The sequence below is a fragment of the Acanthamoeba castellanii genome, assembly GCF_000313135.1.
Source record: "Acanthamoeba castellanii str. Neff unplaced genomic scaffold scf7180000084599, whole genome shotgun sequence".
Taxonomy (NCBI): Eukaryota; Discosea; order Longamoebia; family Acanthamoebidae; genus Acanthamoeba; species Acanthamoeba castellanii.
In genome coordinates, this window is record NW_004457442.1 from 1,892,173 (window position 1) to 1,912,302 (window position 20,130).

Below are 20,130 nucleotides of genomic sequence, written 5' to 3' on the forward strand. Positions count from 1 at the left end.
TGGTGGCGACGAAGAGACGATGGAGGTGGTTGACTAGTCGCGGTGGGCCAGGATGTGTACGGCAAAATTGAGTTGGGTGGTCTTGGTGTCGAGGCTCTTGTAGATGAGACCCGTGAAGGTCTTGGCGGCCTCCTCTTCGGTCATCTCCGGTGCCAGCGCCTTCATCAGATAGTTCATGTCGTTCTTTGACGACAGCTGCGGGATGCCGCACGATATCATCTGTTTGTTTGTGTTCACACAATTGCGTGTCGTGTTAGCACGTGTGCGTGTGTGCCTGGGCCGTGCGGTGGAGACGCACCATGGCGAAGAGGTTGGTGAAGACGTTGGCATGGCTGCGGACCACATTGTAGGCGCGGCAGCACAGCCGAATGAAGCGTTGGAACTGTTGGCTCTCTCGGCCGCCCATAATGTACACCATCTCTGTTCCATTCCAAAAGAGAAAAGCGTCAGCTCTACCTTTAAATAAAATAAAATAAAATAAATATAAAATACAGCGCACTGTACCGGGAGTCAACACGAAGGGCGCCTTGTCCCGCACGATCGGTCCAAACCTGAGCACGTTTCCTAGAAAGTGTGCAAAGTCGATGTGGAACATGTGGCCCGTCTTGGTCACCATGATGTTGTCGTTGTGCCTGTCGATTGGGGTAGGAGGCCAGATGAGTGAGCAATCTGATCGAGCAGGTGGCTCAAGAATCGAGTGTGTACCGATCGCCGATGCCGAGAATGTAGCATGCGACGCAGTAGCCGGCGCACGAGTAGATGAAATTCTCTACGGCCATGGCGTACTTGGTGTCTGCAGAGGTCGCCACACGCACAGAACATGTGAGGAATTTGAGTGCACGCAGCCGGTCAACCGTCTCGCTGACGTACCGTCGGGGTTCTGTTGCTTGAGCCAATTGGAGATGGTCTGCGGGTTGAACACCGCCGTGGCCCCTCCGGCCTCCTTGGCGATCTCGGCGACGGTGGTCGAATTGAGGACAGCTTCGATGATGCCCTCCTGGTGTTGGTGTGCGTGCGTGCGGTGGTGCGTGTGCGGTCGCAAAAAGTGAGAAATCACAGATAGGAAAGGAAAATGGACCAAGCCGTTACCTTCTCGCCGGTGGCCATGACACCATAGGTGGTGAGCCGCAGGTCCAACCCTTCGTCCTTCCACAGCTGCAGGCCAACAGAGCGGTGTGTGAGCTGCTTGGCACCCACCCAATATATACGAGAGGCCTCCATGGGGCAGGGCGGAGAGGGCGTACGGTGTCCATGACGCGGATGAGTTGGAGGGTGAGGGCGTCCTGGCGCAGGTCGTCGCCGGCCTTGTAGATGACCGTGATCGGATCGCCCACGTCCTCCTTGTTGTCGAACACCAGCCGCAACGGAACCTGCACGTCGACCGACCGTTGCACCACCGCCACACCACCAAAAACGTGTCAACAACAACTCATCACACGACTGATGACCACTACGGGGTAAGGCGTACGGTGAAGGAATCGAGCGCCTTGCACTTGTCCACAACGAAGCCCTTCACCTGCATTCTGGACGAGGAATGGGAGTAATGTGAGGAATGTAGTGAGGAATGCTGGGGGGGGAAAGGGAATGTACCGAGGCTCGAGGGGCAGGGTGATGCCGTCCTTGGGGAAGGGGAACTGGGCGAGCTTGTACTTGAGGAAGGCGTCGCGCTTGTTCTTGGGGATCTTCTTGAGCGCGTGCGACAGGGCCAGCAGCTCCTCCATCACGAACACCTGCTTCATGATCTCCTCCCTGTGCTGCGCTCCAATACCTACGGTACGGGAATCCATCGAACGGTGAGCCACCGCACACACGATACGACACACGCGACACACACGTGCTGTGGACCGCGTACCGTGAAGGTAGGCCTCGGCGAGGAGTCCGTAGCGCAGGGCCATGGCTTCGCCGCCGCTGCCCCGCACCTCGCGCTCATCGGAGGCTCCGCTGCTGGCGGGCGACGAGGCCACGTTGGGATCCCACTTGGGCTTGACGTTGCGCTCGATCTGGCTCGCCACCTTCACCTCCCAGAACAGGCGCTGGCCCACAATCAATCGAGAACGCAGCCCTTCACCCACCACCAAAACGTAAGGTGTCAATCTCCACAACCGCACACGCACACGCACACGACCGCACACCACGCGGTGACGACGAGGGGAGTTATATACCTCGGGAGAGGAGGAACTGAGAGAGGGCCGAGTGGTGGTAGGTGTCGTATTTGAGGGCCTGGACGAGCTGCGGCACGTAGACGGCCAGCTCTTCGTCGGACAGGTTCTGGAGGCACCGGCAGGCGAAGGCGCGCACCTGCTCGTCGGGGAAGCGGGCGTCGAGCAGCTCGAGCGCGTCCATGGGACCCAGCTCCGTCCAATCGTCGAGCAGGCTTTGTGTGCCGAACCAACCAAAAATCAAACAAATGAGTGAGGAAATGGCGTGCACGTGTAGTGTGCGGTTTATGTGGCGGCGGCGTACTCGTAGAGCTGAGCCACGGCGGAGCGGTCGAGCCAGTCGATGGAGAGCAGGAGCTTGGCCAGCGACCGCGGGTGCTCGCGGATGCAGGCGTCCCGGTGCTTCCACATCATCTGCTTCTCCTCCGTGCTGAGCTCGTAGAAGATATCTGTCGGAACCCAACCGGATCAGTCACACGGACTGACACGACACGATACGACACAACACGACAAGACGCACCTTGGTTGATGATCTGTTTGAGGATTTGCATCTCGTGGTCGATGAAATCCTCCTCGTCGAACGACGACGTGCGGAAGGGCGCGAGGCCATCGACGGGCGCTGCGACGGTGTCGGCCCGGAAGCGGGACCGCGGGTCCGCCGGGGAGGAGCCGGCGCACGGCGTGGCAAAGCCGTCGGAGAAGGCCTCCGACGACGGACACGCCTGCGACGGCGACAGCAGTCGGCGCGGGAACGTGTCGGGCCGAGACCCTAATGTCGACAGAATCTTCGTAAGCGTGTGTCGTGTGTGTCGTGCGCACACGCACGTACCAGTTGTCGTCGAAGGGAGAGAAGGTAACGATGGCGGCAACACGGAGGCCACCGGGTCGGTCAGCGCCGGCGACGTGGGGACGACGGAGGCGGCCGGGGAGACGGCGAGGGCGGTGTAGGGCCGCGTGTAGGCGATGGGCACGAGCGAGGGCGGGGAGATGGACGAGGCCCGGATCCGCATCACGCTCTCCACTCCCGATCCGAAGTTGGGCACACACGGCGCCATCAGCGAAGGCCTGTGCCACGAGCATACATCACACATCAGAGTCATCACAACGACAAGGTACCACGCCGCGTGCATGTGTGCGGTGGTGCGTGTGCGGTAGCGCGTGTGCGGCAGGTGTTCGTACCGGTCGCCTTCCCACATGTGGACCTCGAAGCCGCCGGTGAGGAACCTGCCGGCATGGTCGAACAGCGCCACATTGCCCCAACCGATGGCCCACTCGTCCTTGCCTTGGTAGGCGATCAAGCGGAAGCACGCTCTCGTTTCCTTCATCGCCGCATCACATCATCACAGCACATGAATGGAACACGTGAGATCGAACGAGATGACGCAACCGCGCTCCGTGATGGTGTGTGCGTACCTTGGGGATGTGCGACAGGGGAAGGTGGGTGTGGAAGACCTGCGGGCGATCGGACCAGGCGTTCACCTTGCGCATGCGCTCCGTTCGGTAGATGCCCAGCTGCATGGGGCCATAATATCTAATCATGCAGCGAGTCGTGGTGAGTAATAACATTAAACATATAAACGATAAAAATAAATGATAAAATACAACAATAATGCGTAGGGTGGAAATGGCTGGGGTGTTCCGTACAGTCCGCACTCGACAGAGACCGACATGTTGGGGTTGACGTCGAAGATTTCGGCCTGCTGCTGTTCGACGCCCAGGATCTTGAGCACCAGCGGCACGTCGTCAAGGCCGTCGACATCGTAGCACTGATGCTCGACGATCTCCACCGAGGGCTCGTCGTCGTCGTTGCTCTCCTGTCGTTCCCTCTCACCGACGTCCTGCGCAGAGTCGCTTGTGTCCACCTCCACGGCCGCGTCCGAGTCGGGCGGGGACGTGGCCGGTGCGGCAGCGACTGTGCCTGCCCCTGCGGTCGCCGTTGCCGTTGCCGGGTTCCAGCGGCCGGCCACTCGGCGGCTGCGCGTTCCCTGCGGCGAGTCCTCGCCCTTGCGACTGCGAGGAGTCGTTTGCTTCACCCGCTCCTGTCGTGTGTCGTGTGTCGTGTGTCGTATGGCGCGTCAGTTTCTTAACGCGCATAGACGAATGCGCGCATTGACGGTATACCTTGTAGTACTTGATCTTGTCATCGATGTGGCCGCTGAGGGCGGACCTCTCGCGAATGACGAACTCGATCTTGTCCCAGTGCGCCAGACAGTTGGCCACGTACGCCAGCTGCACAGTGAATTGGAATTATGGTCAGTAGTGAGCTGAGTGATTGGGCGAAGAGAGAGAGAGAGAGAGAGGTGCGACAAAGGTCCGCACCTGCGCGATCGTGGTGTCGTTCGAGTCGAAGACGTATTCGCGTCGCCCTTTCACTTGCAGGATGAATTTGCCCAGCTCAGCTGTCGCCACGGCCGCACGCCATAAATGCGCGACACACGCGACAAGTGCGATAAATAAGCAAATAAATTATCATGCGTGGCAAAACAAGCGCAAACGTACCACGCTTGGTCTCGTCCAGCGACTCCGGCTCAAGCTCGGACGGCTGTTTTTTCTTGTAGATGCGCTGGTACTTGCTCATCACCTGGTCCAGCAGCACGCACGTGTTACAATGCAGAATGAAGAAAAGGAAAAAGAAAAGGAAAACGGAGATGGTGAGCTGCGGGCCTAACCTCTGCGATTGCGGTGGCGATGGTGGCATCGGGATTGATTGCAAGCGACAGCTTCGTGTGTGGCGAGAAGTTGCGATGGCTCCTGCACACAGTCCGAGCAAACAGCGAAGAACACCACAATGTACGTCAGAATTGCGGCCTTGTGCGCGTGGGAGGTGTGCGGGACAGTACGCGGAGAGCATGTTGTTGCTGCCTCGCGCCGCGGCATCGCTGGGTCGGCGCCGGATGGCTGGCACTGACGACGACGCCGACGGGTTGGTCGCTCGGGGCGACGCCGGCTGGTCTGTGGCTGTCGGTGCCGATTCGCTGTTGGGAAGGCGCGGCGATGGCTGGTCGTGCAGCAGAGATGGCCGCAGCTCCCCATTCTCTGTACCTACGCGCATCATCACATTTCTTCCCTTTAGCAACAATGACCGCACGACCGCACGACCGCACGACCAACGAATGCGAACCTCCGATTACTTCCTCACCCATGACTTCGAGACTGCGACGCCCGGGTCGCTCGAATTTGAGGCTCTCGACGAGGCTCGTCGCGGGCTTCTTCTGAGCAGGCTGGGTGCTGCCGCTGCTGCTGCTGTCTGCGCCGTCGGGGGAGGCGGCGGCGGCGTCTGAGTCCGAGGCGGATCCGCCCGTGGCAGTCCGCAGGAACGCGCGACCGTTGCGAGAGGCCACGGGCGGAGGTGGCAGAGGCGTGTTCTGGCGCGAGACCAGCATCTCGGTGTTGAACCGGCGGTAGCCGAAGCCTGCGCTGACGTCGCCGTTCCGCCGCACGGGCGGTGTCGTCAGTTCTGTCGACTCGCTGCCGGCCGCAGCGTCATCGTCTCCCGAGGCGCCTCCGCTAGACCCGCCCCCGCGCTCGCTGGGCGTCGGTGCGGCTGGCTGGCGGCTGTCGACATCAAAGAAGTGGAAGTACAGGTTGAGCTTGCGGCCGCCACCGCTGATGGTCCGCACCGACGACAGTGATGTCGACATCGCAACCGCGGTATGGGCTGTCGACAGACTTGACGACGACGAAGACGGCAGCCCCGTGGCCGCCGTGGCGATGAGGTCCGACCCCGAGGGCTGACCGCCTAAGCCGCCGCCGCCGCTGCGGTGGTGGCTGCTGTACTGCAGGTTGGGCAGCGAGTTGGTGCGGGTGAGGAAACCGGACGACATGAGGTCCGAATGCGCAGTCCCGCCGGTGGCGGGCGACGGCACGGCGACTGAGCCGGTACTTGCGGGCGCGGCAAAGGAGAAGCCGCCGCCCACGGCCACGCCGCGCGGCGAGGAGGGCGTCGCCGGCAAGAACGAAGACGACGAAGATGACGACGAAGAAGAAGAGGAGGAAGACGGTGAAGGAATGGAGAAGGGTGAGGGAGAAGAGGCGGAATCGGAGGCGGAGGCAGCGAGCGCGGCCGGCACGAGGCGCGCGGGGAGGAAATGGTTGATCATCAGTGAGTCGAACTGACGCGCTTCTCTCTGGGTGATGAGCATCATTTCTGTGTCGACACAAAGCGTGAGGACCTTCGTAGTGGGTGAGACAGAGGGGCAGGGTACGTACTGCGGAAGAAGAGCACTTCGGGTTCTTCGGGTGGGATGCGGGAGAGCACGTCCAAAACGTTCGCCGTCTGCACCAACGTGAGCCGATCCAACTGAGCGAGCGGAGCGGAGCGGAGGGTGAGCACATGACACGCCTGGCAAGCACGCACGTTGGGGCGCAAGAACGGATGGCAGTACCTTTTGAACGATGCCTTGGGGCATGAGGACCTGCAGCTGGACGGTCTTGCGGCCTTCCCAATCGACCGGTTGCTCTGCCACCGGCACGAATGGAAGCGGCAACGGCATCGCAGCGGCGCTTTTCTATTACGGATTGTTCAATTGAATAGTTGTATATGTCGAGTTAGAGGCCTTGTGGCGGTGGTGTGCGTGTGCGTGCGTGTGCGTGCCTGAGTCTCAGTGTTGCTTGGTCGGATGAGGCGCCGACGAGAGATCGCGTTCATCCACTCCTCCATCTCGCGCTCACTGTCGGCCGAGAGCAGGAGCACCCTAACAATATGGCACAGGCAATGCGGGGGGGGGGAGAGCCTCGCCAGTTAGCCGTGTCCGCCTCAAAGTGGCCGATAGAGGGAGAGAGTGCATGCTGGGCGGGCGTACTTTTGCTGTGATTTGAGGGAGAAACAGAACCGTCTCTGTTGCGAGAACTCGACCGTCACCCCCTGCAGCGGGAAGTTGCCCTCGCGCTTGTCCTTCTGCACACCAGGACAACAATTCCAATAAAGCAAATAAATAAACATTCAATAAATGAATAAAAATGCTGGAAGCCTGTGTAAGTGCGATGGGGGGGGGTTACGGTGGAAGGGTCCTTGACGTAGTAGAGGCAGTGGTCGGAATTGGAGATGAAGCACCAGTACCGTTTCCATCGGCCCCGCAGGGAGAACCCGCGGCCGAGGTTGGCCTCATTGCCGGGCGAGACGACGACCCAGACCGTGAGCCAGCCCTCGATGCCCGCTCCAGTCTCCTCTTCCTCTTGCTGGGTTCGTACGAGCGTTAGTAGTGTCGACTGGCTGAGAGTTTGTTTCGCGGCATTTGAACTATGCACAGTGTCCCGCACAAACACACGGTACCATGACTTTCCTGCGCTCGATGAGCTGCAGTTTGGTGGCGTGCATCCAGGCCAGCAGATCCTCTTCATTGGGCGCGCACATGTAGTAGGTGCGCCGTCTGGTTTGTGTTGTGAGGCATGAATGAGTCTTTCTGGCGAGGGTCCAGAAGAGGCGGATAAGAGAGAACGCGCCTTGTGTGCAAGGCAAAGCAGTGGGCGCGCGATGTCCGACTCTCACGAGCGATGGCCATGATTTCGTCCAATGGAATTGCAGCGATCGGAGTGGGATCCTGCCAAATAAATCAAATTAATATAATAAATTATATCGCAAAATGGCTGGCGGCTGCCGTGACGAGGTGAGGGTACCTTCTTCTTGCCGTAGTAGCGGATGGAATCGGCGGTGAGGACGCAGAATCGCTTCTTCCAGTTCTTGCGGTTGCCGCCCTGCTTGACGAGGTAGCCCGACATGAACACGTCCGCCCCCTGCTTCCCGTACGCCAAATCGTCCGCATCTTTGCGTGCCATGGGGAGAGTGACCATGATGATCGGGTGGTGAGTGTCGAGTCGACGCCAAGAAACAAGCCTGAGGAGGACAGTGACAGGTACCGAGAGAGGCCTCTCGCGAGCCGGTGTCGCCGCTGTCGAGGGAGTACTCGCGCGGTCGGCTCAGGTCATCGTAGGAACGCGAACTGCTCATGAACCGACTACGAAGACGTTCAAAAAATACAAATCAGCCCTTCACTCGGCACCACTCGGGAGAGGGGGGGCAGGGTACCCGGCGTATTCTCCGGCAAGCCGCTCGGAGTTCTTCTGGTCGTTGAGCTCCTTGTTGCGTCTGCGGCGGGAGAAGACGCTGCCGCGCCGCACCTTCTCGGGCTTCTCGGCGATCTCGCCGCGCAGGGCCTTGCTGGCGGCCATGGCCGCCGCAGTGCCGGCGCTCCGTTGCTCGTCCACGCTCATCGCCAGCGGCTTCTTGCGCTGGAAGATGCTTCGGCTGCCGGTCGTCGGCGAGGGAGTGGCTGGGCTGAGACCACTCTCCCCCTGTTCCCAGACATCCACCGAAATGCCGTGAGTCGCTGCGGGCAACGCACGCACGCACGCACGCACGCACGCACGCACACACGGCAAATTGGAAGGAGCGCGCACGATGATCTCTCGGGTGGACCACACGGATTCGTCGCGCTCGATTTCCTTGGCGAGTCGCTCCATCTCCTTCTCCTCGGGGAGGGCGCTGTTGTCCGTTTGCGGAGGCGGGGGACACTCGTCCTTCGGCAGAAGGAACACCGTTATCCGTTCCTTGTTGAAGAACTGCCGTCACAACACACCGCACACGACCACCAACCACGAGCCATGAAGTGTGAGTGCCTGCAGGCGCAGCTAAGATGGGGGAGTGGGGAAAGGAGGGCTCGTCGCCACCTTCTCAGCAACCACCTCGTGAGACGCCACCAGCCGCTTCTCCTCTTCGTAGAGCACCATTTCCTGGAGGGTGCGACACGACGATGGTGGAGAGCAAGAAGACGTTAGGGCGGTTGCGGGCATGGGTGCGTTGCGGTACCTTGGCCAGGGCCAGATAGAAATCGTTTCGCGAGAGCGGAAACAGCGCTGGGATCGTGCTGAAGAGGTTGGCCTGCTCGTCGTTGCCACGGACACACGCAATTGAAGAGAGGGAGCAGAAGAAGAGAAGAACGAAGCCGTCAACCTAAAGGCGCCAGCAGAGCAGCTTCGAAGAGAGTGAAGAGCGAAACACGAGAAAGAACGAAAGCGGCGGGCGGGGAGAGACCTTGATTTGCTCGACGCTGAGTTTGGGAGGGAACTCGCAGTCGTAGGTGCCCTTGCTGTTGAGCCCCGCGGCGCCGAAGTCGTGGCGCTGTAGCAGGCCCGTGGAGGAGGAGGGCGAGGGCGGGGAAGGCGAGGCAGACGACGGGGGCGAGGGCGAAGATGAGGGGGGCCAGGCCGGCAGCCCCCCGTGATGAGGAGCGCTCTCCCCATCTTCGTCGTGGGACTTGGGGAGCAGGAGGATGACCCTGAGCTTGCAGAACTGGGACGTGTCCGATCGATTTCCGCGCAGAAAATTCATAGCTTGGCCGCCTCTCGAGAGATTGATTTAATCTTTGCTGCGAAGCATCAGCCACGAGGCAGGGTTCACGAAGCCTCCCTTCTCACCTTCGAACTAATATATCAAAATGTTGTTAAGCTTCGCCCCAAGGTAAATCTGCAGCTTCCTTCTCGTCCCTTCTCGTCCAAACGCGGGCACTAAACTGAAAATTAATTGTGTCCGCACCATTTCTGTCCACGTCATCCACCTTCTTAGATTTGATCAAACTTTAAGAAGGCTGCAGCGGAAAGCCCGCTGAAACTTGGCGGCTCGCGGAAATGGATTCTTGGGGTATTAATTAATGGCGACAACGTCCGCAGAAAATTGACAAATGGTAAAGGGCTGCGGTTTGGGGTGCTGCGTGCGAAGGCAGAGAAAAGAAGAGATTCCCTTACGAACGCCAGCGGAGCACCGAGACTTTGCCTTGTCCAGCTTCGGGTGTGACCTAAAAAGCGAGCCGTGGGTTGAAGAAAGGGAAGCAGAGCCGAAGAAGAGCACCACCTTGCGCAAAATAGGGTAAGGCCTCCTTGCTTTTGGATCATGACGAGTCGTTTCTTTTGGGGCGCTGTACGTTGGTTTGTGCTGTGCTGCTGCCGTTCGAAGTCAGTTAGATGATTGAATGGATGCATCTCAAGTCGATGGAATGGGCTAATTGACTTCCATTCCTTCGTTTTCCATTACCACGATGAACATCAATAGGATAAGCAGTTCGGCAAGAGGCAGAAAGATCGAACGAAGAGATCGCATTAATTAGCGAAGGCGAAGCAAAGATCAAGAGGATCATCAAGCACCGAAGAACAACATGTCGAATGCCGACAAGGAAAAGCTGCGAGCACAGAGTGGTGGTCCCCAGTTCAGCAACATGACGGCCGAGCAGCTCGAAGGCGACAGCGAGGACGATGATGAGGACGAGACGGCAGGAGGCGACAAGCCCAAGAGCAAGATCGTCAAAAAGAAGACGGGCGGATCGGGCAGGCGAAGGATCGACATCAAATTCATCGAGAACAAGAGCAGGCGACAAGTTACATTCAGCAGGCGCAAGCGCGGACTCATGAAGAAGGTGCGCCTCTTTCTTTTTGTTTCCATCATTGCCATCATTCATTTCCGCACATTCAGCCTAATCATCATGACATTACTTGACACCTAAATCCCAAACTGACGCCTATTTCCCTCACAGGCGTATGAGTTGACCACGTTGACGGGCACGCAGGCGCTCGTGCTGATCGCCAGCGAGACGGGCCACGTCTACACTTTCGCCACGCCCAAGCTGCAGCCGGTGGTCACGCTGCGCGAGGGCAAGGAGCTCATCCAGTCGTGCCTCAACGCGCCCGACAACAACTACCCTCCGTCGGACTTCATCGCCAACACGTCTGGTTCCTCCTCGGGCGGCGCCCAGGGCGGCGGCGGCGGCGGCAAGGCGGCGGGCGAGTCGCCACCCAGCTCGCCGGTGCAGCAGGCGCAGCCGCCACCACCCTCGAACCACGCGCAAGGGCCGCCGTCCCACCACCCACCGGCCGACTACGCTGCGATGTATGGCGCACACCCCGGGATGCACCCCGGGCACTACGGCATGCCCTCTCATTACCCGCCCGCCGGGGCCTACCCGCACGATCTCTACGCCCAGGGTCTCCCGCCGATGGGTCTCGGCCACCCGCACAACATGGGCGGCAAGTAATAGACCAAGACCACTCCGTCACACAGCACACTCGCACTTCTTACGCCATCGATGTACGGGTCGCGCCGACAACCGCCTTTTTTTGCCTTATTTATTGCGTGTACAAACAACACACCTGTTCGACCTCTCCGCCCCTTCCCCTTTTTGCTATTGTACTTCCTGCAACCGAGCCCCTTATGGTTTCCTAGTTCTGCGAGGTCTGGCGAAGATTGACGGTTGTGTCACAGGAAGCGGAACGACTTGGCCATCGCTTTCGTTCTTTTTCAATCAACCGCGGCCTTTTTGTTGCTTCGTTCTTTGTCGCGTTGTTCGGGGAGGTCGGTCTACACGCGTAGTCTACTGGATGACCGACCATGACACAAGACTGCCGCTGCCCAGAAACAGTTCAGACCAAGGGAGCACAGTTGCTCCGTCCGGTCTGGTCCTCAGCAGTCTGGAGACTACAATCGGTACCTGGCCATTTTTGCAGCAATCAATCCCCATCTCGTCGCGCAGTCTGTGTGACCGTGCTGACAACCTGACCTGGCCGCGGCCTTCGTTCTTTTTGTTATTCTTCTTCAACCGCCCCACACACCGATCGAACTCCACACCTCAGGTCCCCACCATCCGGCAGATTTGTGATCCTGCTCTACCTACCTCAGTAGAATGATCGGAAACACCACCGTGATATGCCTCGTGCTGTTGCTGACCTTGGGGCTCTGTGCGCCGAGCCGAGCTCAACAAAGTACCGTACCTCCTCGCCTTGGCTGTATCCGGCAGCACAGTTTGCGTAAGGCTTCATCATCGACTTCATGTAACGTTCCATCTATCGTGCAGTTGTTGGCGCTACGACTGTGGTGGCCGGAGGCGGCGGCATCTTCCCCGAAGGCCTCATGACTTACTTGACCAGCTACTACCGGGTTCGGCCACGCCCCTCCGCCAAGCCTTTGCCGCCAGCGCAGTCTCGTGATCTGACCTCGTGCTTCATTTTTTTTTAAATAGTTCGTTACAGGTGAGTTCACCATCAGCTTCCAGAACATGGGCAGTCAAGAATCGCTCCAGGCCTTCACCTCCCTCGGAACCCTCGTACGTGGCCTCACCCCCCCTGTTTCCGTCTCTGGTTGTGCGCACCTGTCCAGGCAGTCTTCAAAATCTCAAGAAAAAAAGGAAAAGACCATTTTATTCTTTTGAATTCTAACTGGCTCGTCGACAGGACTACGCGGTAGTCGATGCATCTTCAACGAAGGAGGCGCTCACGGCGGAGAACTTGGCGTTGCTGCCCTTTACCGGACAACCCATCGTTGCCGCCTACAATCTGCCCTCCCTCGCCTCCACTCTCGTACCTTGCCCCCCCCCTCCCTTAGAGTCTCTTGGTGCCCTGTACGCCGGTCGGTGCTGACAACCGCCTTCAGGTGCTGGACGGAGCGACGCTGGGGGCCATCTGGTCGGGCAGTGTGGTGTGGTGGAACGACACGGCCATCCAGACCCTCAACCCAAGCCTCACGCTGCCGCAGGAGCGCATACTGCTGACCTACGCCAGCGACACGTCGTCCGGCATCACCCAGACCTTCACGCGTGCGCTGTCCCTCTTCGACGCTGACTTTGCCGCGGCGTGGAACGCGACGGGCAGCCTCGGTTGGGCCGGCATTGCCGGCATCGCCGGCCACGCCAACAACTCGGGCCGGCCCGGCAAGACCCAGACCGACTATGTCAAGGTGTGAGCCCCTCTGTGCACGTGTGCGATGATTGAGGGGGGGGGACAAGTCTGACCGGCGCATGCCCTCACGCGGAGAACAGAACACGCCCTACAGCATGACGTATTCGACCAAGATCATGGCCGCCAGCAGTGGCGTGCCCTACGCCCAAATGAAAAACAAGGCCGGCACGTCACACCCACCCACCCACTCACCCACCCACATTGTGGTGCTATTGCACGGTTTGCTCATGCCCTTCGTATACGCTCTAATCACCTACAGGTGCGACTGTGGATGCTACGGTTGCCGCCGTGCAATCGGCGATGAACGAGGTCAGCGGCCAGCTCACCTCCGAGTACCTTGGACTGGATGTGCTCGACGGCAGCCTTGCGACGTCGTGGCCCATCTGTATGATCAGCTACGTGGTGACGCGGGCCAACTTCACCACCTCGGACTGCACCTACATCGAGGGGTTGCTTGAATTCTTTGCCTGGTCGCAGCTCAACCAATACGCCATCGACAACTCCCAAAAGCTGGGCTACGCGCCCCTGTCCTTCGGCTACAAGACGTACGTCACGCCGCTCGGTCGCTTCGCTGATCTTCTTGTGTTCGCGATCTAACACGGCACACACGGCACACACGGCACACACCAATGCGCAATTCCAGTAAGTTGATCGACAATCTGGGCCAGATCATCTGCAACAACGAGCGAGCATTCAAGCTGTCGTGGCTCATCGGCGAAGGCCTCAATTTCAACCTGTACACCAAGTGGATGGACAACTACGACAGCGCCAACATCCGGCTGCGCTACTTCCAGGGCGCCACCCCCGTGGCCATCGCCGACATGGCCGCCTGTGCGTTTTGCTTCCCCTCCCCCCACGCTCTGGAACGCAGCTCTCATCTCTGCCCGCGACTCCAACAGATAACGTCGACTTTGGCGGTATCAGCACTCCGCTCAGCGCGGCTCAGCAGGCGGCGCAGCCAGACGTGGTCTCGTTGCCCATCATCGCTTACGCAGCCGGGCCTTCATACAACGTATGGGCTTCACTCCCACCCGCCACCACCACCGCCTCTCTCAAGTCCTTTTTGGCTGACACGATGATCGATGTTGTTGTTGCGCGCAGGTGCCCGAGTTGGTTGGCAAGGAAAAATTGCTGTTCACCTTGTCGGTGGTGGCCGACATCATGCTCGGCATTGTCGACAACTGGAACCACTCGGCCATCCGCGAGCTCAACCCGACTTTGGCTCAGTACCTTCCCGATCAGCCTATCATGGTGGTCACCCCCACGGGCGCGCCAACAGTGATGCTTCTAATGACCGAGGCCCTGAGCCAGGCCAGCGAGTCGTTCAGGAACATCGTACGTGCGCCCCTGTAAGCCCGACCACACGTCATCAGCATCCCGTCGGCTAATTCTCGTGTTCGACTCGCGCCAACCAGGTTGGAGTCGGTGCGAACGTGCATCTCCCCGTGAATGATCTGGGCCGCAACATCAACACGTCGGATCCCTCCTCCTCAATCTTGAACGCGACCTATTCGATGGGCATCTGGCTGAACGAGCAGATGCGACTTCTGCGGACGACGGTATTTGCGGACCTCATCAACCCGGCAGGCAATCGCGTGTCGGCCAACTACGCTTCCCTGGTCTCGGCCGTCGACGATTTCAGCAGCCAGCCCAACGTAACCAATTTCATTCTCGGTGCGTCCACATAGCCTTGGACTATCACGGTAGTGCGTTTATTATTCAGCATTTTCTAATGATCGGCGTGTCACATGCAGGCCCAGGCGCAAACAGCTGGCCCATAGCCACGTATCATCAATTCATGATTCGCCGTTCGACCATGATCGACTGTACCAAGGCCCAGGCGCTTCTCGACTGGCTCTACTGGACCCAGGCCAGCGCCGAGGCGCAAGACTTGGCCATCAAGTACGTCCCAGTCCACACGCGCGCGCGCGCACACACACACACACTGTATCGCCGTATATCATCGCTCACCAAACAACAACACTCACCGGTGATAGAAACTATAATGGTGTGGCTGGCCATTCGAAGCCGGTGAGAGAGCGACTGCTGGACTTCCTCGCCAGCGCGACGTGCGGCGGCGTGGCCGCGAGCTCGCTCCACGACTGCATCGCCAACAGCACCCTGTGCTCGGATCGCGGTCAGTGCGTCGCCGGCGTCTGCCAATGCAACACCGGCTTCGAGGGCGACCTCTGCCAATACGTGACCGTCGAGTCGACCAGCAGCGTGCCGCTCGACATCATCCTCGGCACGGTCATACCCGTGTCCTTAGTCCTGCTCCTATTGCTGGTGTGTCTCGTGGTGGGTCTGGTGCTGTGGGCGCGCCACAACCGGCGCACCGACGACGACTGGGAGGTGGACATGGGCGAGATCGAGTTAGGCGAGCAGCTGGGCGCGGGCGGCTTCGGCGTCGTCAACAAGGCCGTGTGGAAGGGAACCGAAGTGGCGGTGAAAATGATGACCGCCGACGCCAACACCCGCGAACTCGAGCGCAACTTCAAAGAAGAGGTAGGTTCATCCATGTGTAACGCGCCGTGTGGTGCAAGGTTGTTGATTTGCTCACACGCGCATTCACTTTTAGGTGCGCGTCATGACAGCGTTGAGGCACCCCAATGTGGTGCTTTTCATGGCTGCGTGCACCAAGCCACCCAAGATGTGCATCGTAATGGAGTACATGTCGCTCGGGTCCCTCTTCGACGTACGGCCACATCCTCTCTCACCTCCCACCAACGTGCACTAACTCCTGTGCTCCCTTTTTTTAACTCCTGTTAACGATTAACACAGCTGCTGCACAACGAGCTGATCTCGGACATCCCCTTCGTGCTGCGGAACAAGATGGCCTACCAGGCCGCCAAGGGCATGCACTTCCTCCACTCGTCGGGCATCGTGCACCGCGACCTCAAGTCCCTTAATCTGCTGCTCGACAACAAGTGGAACGTCAAGGTCTCCGACTTTGGTCTGACCAAGTTCAAGGAGGAGATGAAGCGCGGCGGAGGCGACAAGGAGATGCAGGGCAGCGTCCACTGGATGGCGCCCGAGATTCTCAACGAGGAGCCGGTCGACTACATGTTGGCCGATATCTACAGCTTCGGCATCATCCTCTGGGAATTGGCCACGCGTCAACAGCCCTACTTCGGACTAAGGTGCGTGCGTGCGTGCAGTGTTTATATTCTCATGTCGCCGTCGTCCCTGGTTTCGCTTGCGCGTTTTCCTGATCTGAACTATGTGTGCGTGTAGTCCGGCGGCGGTGGCGGTGGCGGTGATTCGGGATGGAGCGCGGCCCCAGCTGCCGGAAAACTCCGACGAAGAGGGGACCATGGCCGTCCCGTCCGAGTTCCTGGATCTTATGAAAACCTGCTGGCATCAGGACCCCACCATTCGTCCCTCTTTCCTCGTACGCGCTTGTCCACACAACACACACAACACACACCGCGCAATACACTTGCCACAACTCATATTGCGTAACAGGAGGCGATGACCAGGCTGAGCACCCTCGGAGGCGACACGGGCCTGTCGTCCATGGGCAAGACCACCACGTCGTCCTCATCCGGCACGGGCGACCACACCAACAACTCCAAGTTCGAATCCTGGACTCTGCCGTCCATCAGCAATGGCGGCTCCTCCTCCTCTTCTGGTGCGTATCTCACCGTGTGCGGTGGTGTGTGCGTGTGCGGTGGTATGCGTGGTGCTTGGCTTACCCGTGAATTTTAGGGAGGGACGGATCGGCGGCGGCGGCGGCAGCGGCTGGAGCCGCCGGCGTGCGGCCGCCCGAGGGCGAGGTGACGATCGTGTTCTCCGACATCACGCGCGCGGCTTCGCTCTGGGAATTCTGCGCCGAGGCCATGCGCGATGCCACGCTCCTCCACAACCAGGCCCTGCGCGCCCTGCTCAAGAAGCACCGTGGCTACGAGGTCCTCTTCGCCAGGTCCGTCATCCCGCTACCGCGCCCCTTGCCCCTGTCCCCCGCTAACAACAATGACGGCGCGTGCGTGTTGCGTGTCGTGTGTCGTGTGGCGCCACACAGGGACAGGAACAGCGGCGAGGGTTCGTTCTGCATGGCCTTCCAGCACACGAGCGACGCCGTGCACTGGTGTATGGAGGCGCAGAAGGCGCTGGTGGACCTCGAGTGGCCCGCCACCCTGCTCGAGCACCCGGGCGCTGCCGAGGAGTGGAACGACGGCGACGACACGGTGCTCTACAAGGGCCTGCGGGTGCGGATGGGCGTGCACGCGGGCGAAGCCCGCACCAGGCGCGACGCAATGACCCGCCGCGTTGAGTACAGCGGACCTGTGGTCAACGCCGCCGCGCGCATCACGGCCATGACCCATGGCGGCCAGGTCAGCCTCATCCCACAGCACCTCTCTCACCTCACTTCTTCGCCTCTGCGTTGCCCTGACGTGTTTTTTCCCAGATCCTCCTGTCGCACACGGCACACGCCAAGCTGAAGGACTCGGAGCTCATGCAGCAGGCCACGCGCATCGTGTGCCTCGGCAAGTTTGAAATGCCCGATGCCCCGAGCGGTACGTTCCTGCCGACCGTGTGCGGTGGTGCGTGTGCGTGCGCGCGTGTGGTGGTGCTGACTGAGGCATCACAGGCGCCAAGCTGTACGAGCTCAAGCCGCCTGGGCTGGAGGGTCGCTTCTTCGGCGGCGTCACGCGCGGTCCCGACGCCGAGCTGAGCCCGTCGTCGGGCACCATGTCGAAGCGCAGCGGCGACCACCCGGGCGACGCGGACGACGACGAGCAGTCGGTCAAGAGCCACAAGACCAATGGCAGCGCCGACACGGACGACAACGAGCTGCAGACCGCGGTGGGTGAGGGCATGCTGTTCAAGGAGGACAACTACCTCACCTCGGCCAACCTCTGCCGCTGGGTCATCGACTACAAGGAGATCGCGCTCGGCAAGCAGGTACGCGAAATTTCATCCTTTTCGTGTGTGTCGTGTCGTGTTGCGTGTGTGCGGTGGCGGCAGACGTGCTGACACACAACACACGACAACGCACGCGCAGTTGGGCATGGGCTCGTATGGCGTAGTGTGGCGCGGCAAGTGGAAGGGCGTCGACGTGGCGGTGAAGCGGTTCATCAAGCAGAAGCTGGAGGAGCGACGCATGCTCGAGTTCAGGGCCGAGATGGCCTTCCTCGCCGAGCTGCACCATCCCAACATCGTCCTCTTCATCGGTACGCGTGTCGTGTGTGTCGTGTCGTGTCGTGTGTCATGTGCGGTTGCTGATGTGTCCGCACAAAACAGGAGCCTGCGTGAAGCGACCCAATCTGTGCATCGTGACCGAGTTCGTGAAGCAGGGAAGCCTGCGCGACCTGCTGGCCGACAGCAGCGTGAAGCTGACCTGGCGCCACAAGGCCAAGATGCTGCGCAGCGCGGCCCTGGGCATCAACTACCTCCACTCGCTCCAGCCCGTCATCATCCACCGCGACCTCAAGCCCTCCAACCTGCTCGTCGACGAGAACCTCAACGTCAAGGTCGCCGACTTCGGCTTCGCCCGCATCAAGGAGGAGAACGCCACCATGACTCGCTGCGGCACTCCCTGCTGGACCGGTACGTGTGTCGTGCGTGTCGTGCGTGTCGTGCGGTGCGCTGACGTTTCCATTGCGCCACGTGCAGCGCCGGAGGTGATTCGCGGTGAGAAGTATTCGGAGAAGGCCGACGTGTTCTCGTTCGGCGTGGTGATGTGGGAGGTTCTCACGCGCAAGCAGCCCTTCGCCGGGCGCAACTTCATGGGCGTGTCGCTCGACGTGCTCGAGGGCCGCCGGCCGGCAGTGCCCGCCGACTGCGCGCCGGCCTTCAAGAAGCTCATGAAGCGCTGCTGGCACGCCCAGGCCGACAAGCGACCGTCCATGGAGGACGTTATCGCCCAGCTCGACCTCATGGTGGGCGACCGCGATGACGACCGCGCCTTCGACGCCAGCAACGGCGCCATCGGCACAGTGTAATTACTAATTACTCTTTTCGATCAATGTACACTAACTCCATTCAACCAAACCCAACACACACACAACACACACACAACTCACACACGACAGAGGTGAGGAATGAGAAGCACAAGGGTGTCTTTATTTCAGCCGTGGGTGTGTGGTGATACTACTTGGTTGGGGTGGAACCCGGGCTGGAGGGATAGGGTAGAGTGGGGGGGGGAACGAAAGAAGAGTGTCCCGCAGTGGCGCCTCCGGCAGGTTAGATGCCGCCGATGCCGCCGCCGCCACCGAGAGCGCCGCGGATGAGCTCGAGGATCTGGTTGAGCAGGTCGATGAGGGCCGGCGGCAGGTTGCCGTTGAGCAGGCCGGCGATGGCGCAGAGCAGGTTGCCCAGCAGGTTGCCGGGGCCGGGGATGGCGGTGATGTCCAGCACGATGGTGTCGAGGTGGATCACGAGGCCCAGCAGATTGAGATCTAGAGGGCCGAGCACGAGGTGGAGGATCGGGCAAGAGTCGTTGGCCTGCTGGAGGTCGACCACCATGTCCACCAGGCCGAAGTCGAGGCCATTGAGGACGAGGTTGGCGACGGCAATGAGTTGGCCTTCGCGGTGCTCGAACCGAACAATGTCGAGGCTGCCTGCCACCTGCTGGATGGCCTGGCCGGACGGGCCAGAGCCTCCGGCAGGGCTCATGAAGCCGCTCACATCCACGACGAGCTGGCCCGAAGCGGCGTTGATCAGAGCGAGACTGAGCAGGAAGACTGCGAGAGCAAACTGGATCTTCATGGTTGGTTGGTGTTGTTGTTGGGGTAGTGCGAGCTTGTCGAGGTTGTTGGTTTGTTGGGTGTTTGAAGAAGGTCGGAGTTCTGCCCATTTATACCTGTCAAGCCAGACCCGGCGGTCCGGGGGTGGGCATCAAGAATGTGTGGAGCAGAGGGAACATCAGAGAACGGCACGACGAGCCCTCACGGCCAGGGAGAAGGTGGGGTTGCAGGCGCCCTCCAGTGAGTTTTTAATTTTTAAAGACCCCTTTTATGTTGTTAAAAGTCTGATCTGATTGGCCCCAGTCGATAAAAAGCACCAAAGATCGCTATGAAGGTGCCGATAAGGGCAAGGAATCGCGGTGTTGCCGACCTAATCTTGCTGTACATGTACCTGCCGCTTAGCCCTCGAAAGACAGCCACGGCCGACCGATGGCGGGCACTTTTCAGCTCTGGCTGGCCCCTTCTTGTGCTCCCAGCCAGGCCAAGGATGAACGACCATGAACTCCTCTCCAGTTTCCAGACCGATCTGAAACCGTGTGTGTGTTCAACACTTGCGCAAAGCGTGG

At 59.9% G+C, this 20,130-nt stretch overlaps 4 protein-coding genes across 4 annotated transcripts; 3 read left to right on the forward strand and 1 right to left on the reverse strand.

The window, feature by feature from the left end:
• Nucleotides 1–33: 33 nt before the first annotated feature.
• ACA1_065770 (phosphatidylinositol 3kinase) lies at nt 34–9,486 on the reverse strand (the record flags this gene model as incomplete). The annotated part of the gene is made up of 37 exons (XM_004339722.1): nt 34–195; nt 299–420; nt 505–632; nt 706–793; nt 871–997; nt 1,090–1,155; nt 1,245–1,370; nt 1,469–1,523; nt 1,591–1,768; nt 1,853–2,062; nt 2,163–2,298; nt 2,481–2,608; nt 2,680–2,881; nt 3,041–3,224; nt 3,339–3,478; nt 3,573–3,690; nt 3,804–4,198; nt 4,281–4,388; nt 4,479–4,558; nt 4,659–4,740; nt 4,829–4,910; nt 5,000–5,111; nt 5,281–6,306; nt 6,369–6,459; nt 6,545–6,618; nt 6,792–6,853; nt 6,962–7,056; nt 7,158–7,337; nt 7,432–7,601; nt 7,648–7,699; nt 7,776–7,921; nt 8,016–8,113; nt 8,185–8,485; nt 8,525–8,717; nt 8,826–8,888; nt 8,965–9,036; nt 9,190–9,486. The coding sequence occupies 37 exons, from the start codon at nt 9,484–9,486 to the stop codon at nt 34–36; spliced, it is 5,949 nt and encodes a 1,982-aa protein (XP_004339770.1).
• Nucleotides 9,487–10,306: 820 nt separating this feature from the next.
• ACA1_065780 (SRFtype transcription factor (DNA-binding and dimerization domain) domain containing protein) lies at nt 10,307–11,179 on the forward strand (the record flags this gene model as incomplete). Its single annotated transcript, XM_004339723.1, has 2 exons — nt 10,307–10,564; nt 10,682–11,179. The coding sequence occupies 2 exons, from the start codon at nt 10,307–10,309 to the stop codon at nt 11,177–11,179; spliced, it is 756 nt and encodes a 251-aa protein (XP_004339771.1).
• A 1,017-nt stretch (nt 11,180–12,196) lies between these two features.
• Nucleotides 12,197–12,879, forward strand: ACA1_065790 (phosphate ABC transporter, periplasmic phosphatebinding protein; the record flags this gene model as incomplete). Its single annotated transcript, XM_004339724.1, has 3 exons — nt 12,197–12,244; nt 12,372–12,497; nt 12,571–12,879. The coding sequence occupies 3 exons, from the start codon at nt 12,197–12,199 to the stop codon at nt 12,877–12,879; spliced, it is 483 nt and encodes a 160-aa protein (XP_004339772.1).
• Nucleotides 12,880–12,970: 91 nt separating this feature from the next.
• ACA1_065800 (serine/threonine kinase) lies at nt 12,971–19,280 on the forward strand (the record flags this gene model as incomplete). Its single annotated transcript, XM_004339725.1, has 20 exons — nt 12,971–13,094; nt 13,135–13,420; nt 13,519–13,706; nt 13,775–13,887; nt 13,977–14,210; nt 14,291–14,549; nt 14,630–14,787; nt 14,904–15,384; nt 15,470–15,570; nt 15,657–16,015; nt 16,110–16,266; nt 16,341–16,506; nt 16,584–16,797; nt 16,897–17,209; nt 17,284–17,392; nt 17,467–17,780; nt 17,881–18,049; nt 18,120–18,425; nt 18,492–18,816; nt 19,061–19,280. 20 exons carry the CDS (start codon nt 12,971–12,973, stop codon nt 19,278–19,280), a joined length of 4,596 nt encoding a protein of 1,531 aa, XP_004339773.1.
• Nucleotides 19,281–20,130: the final 850 nt, after the last annotated feature.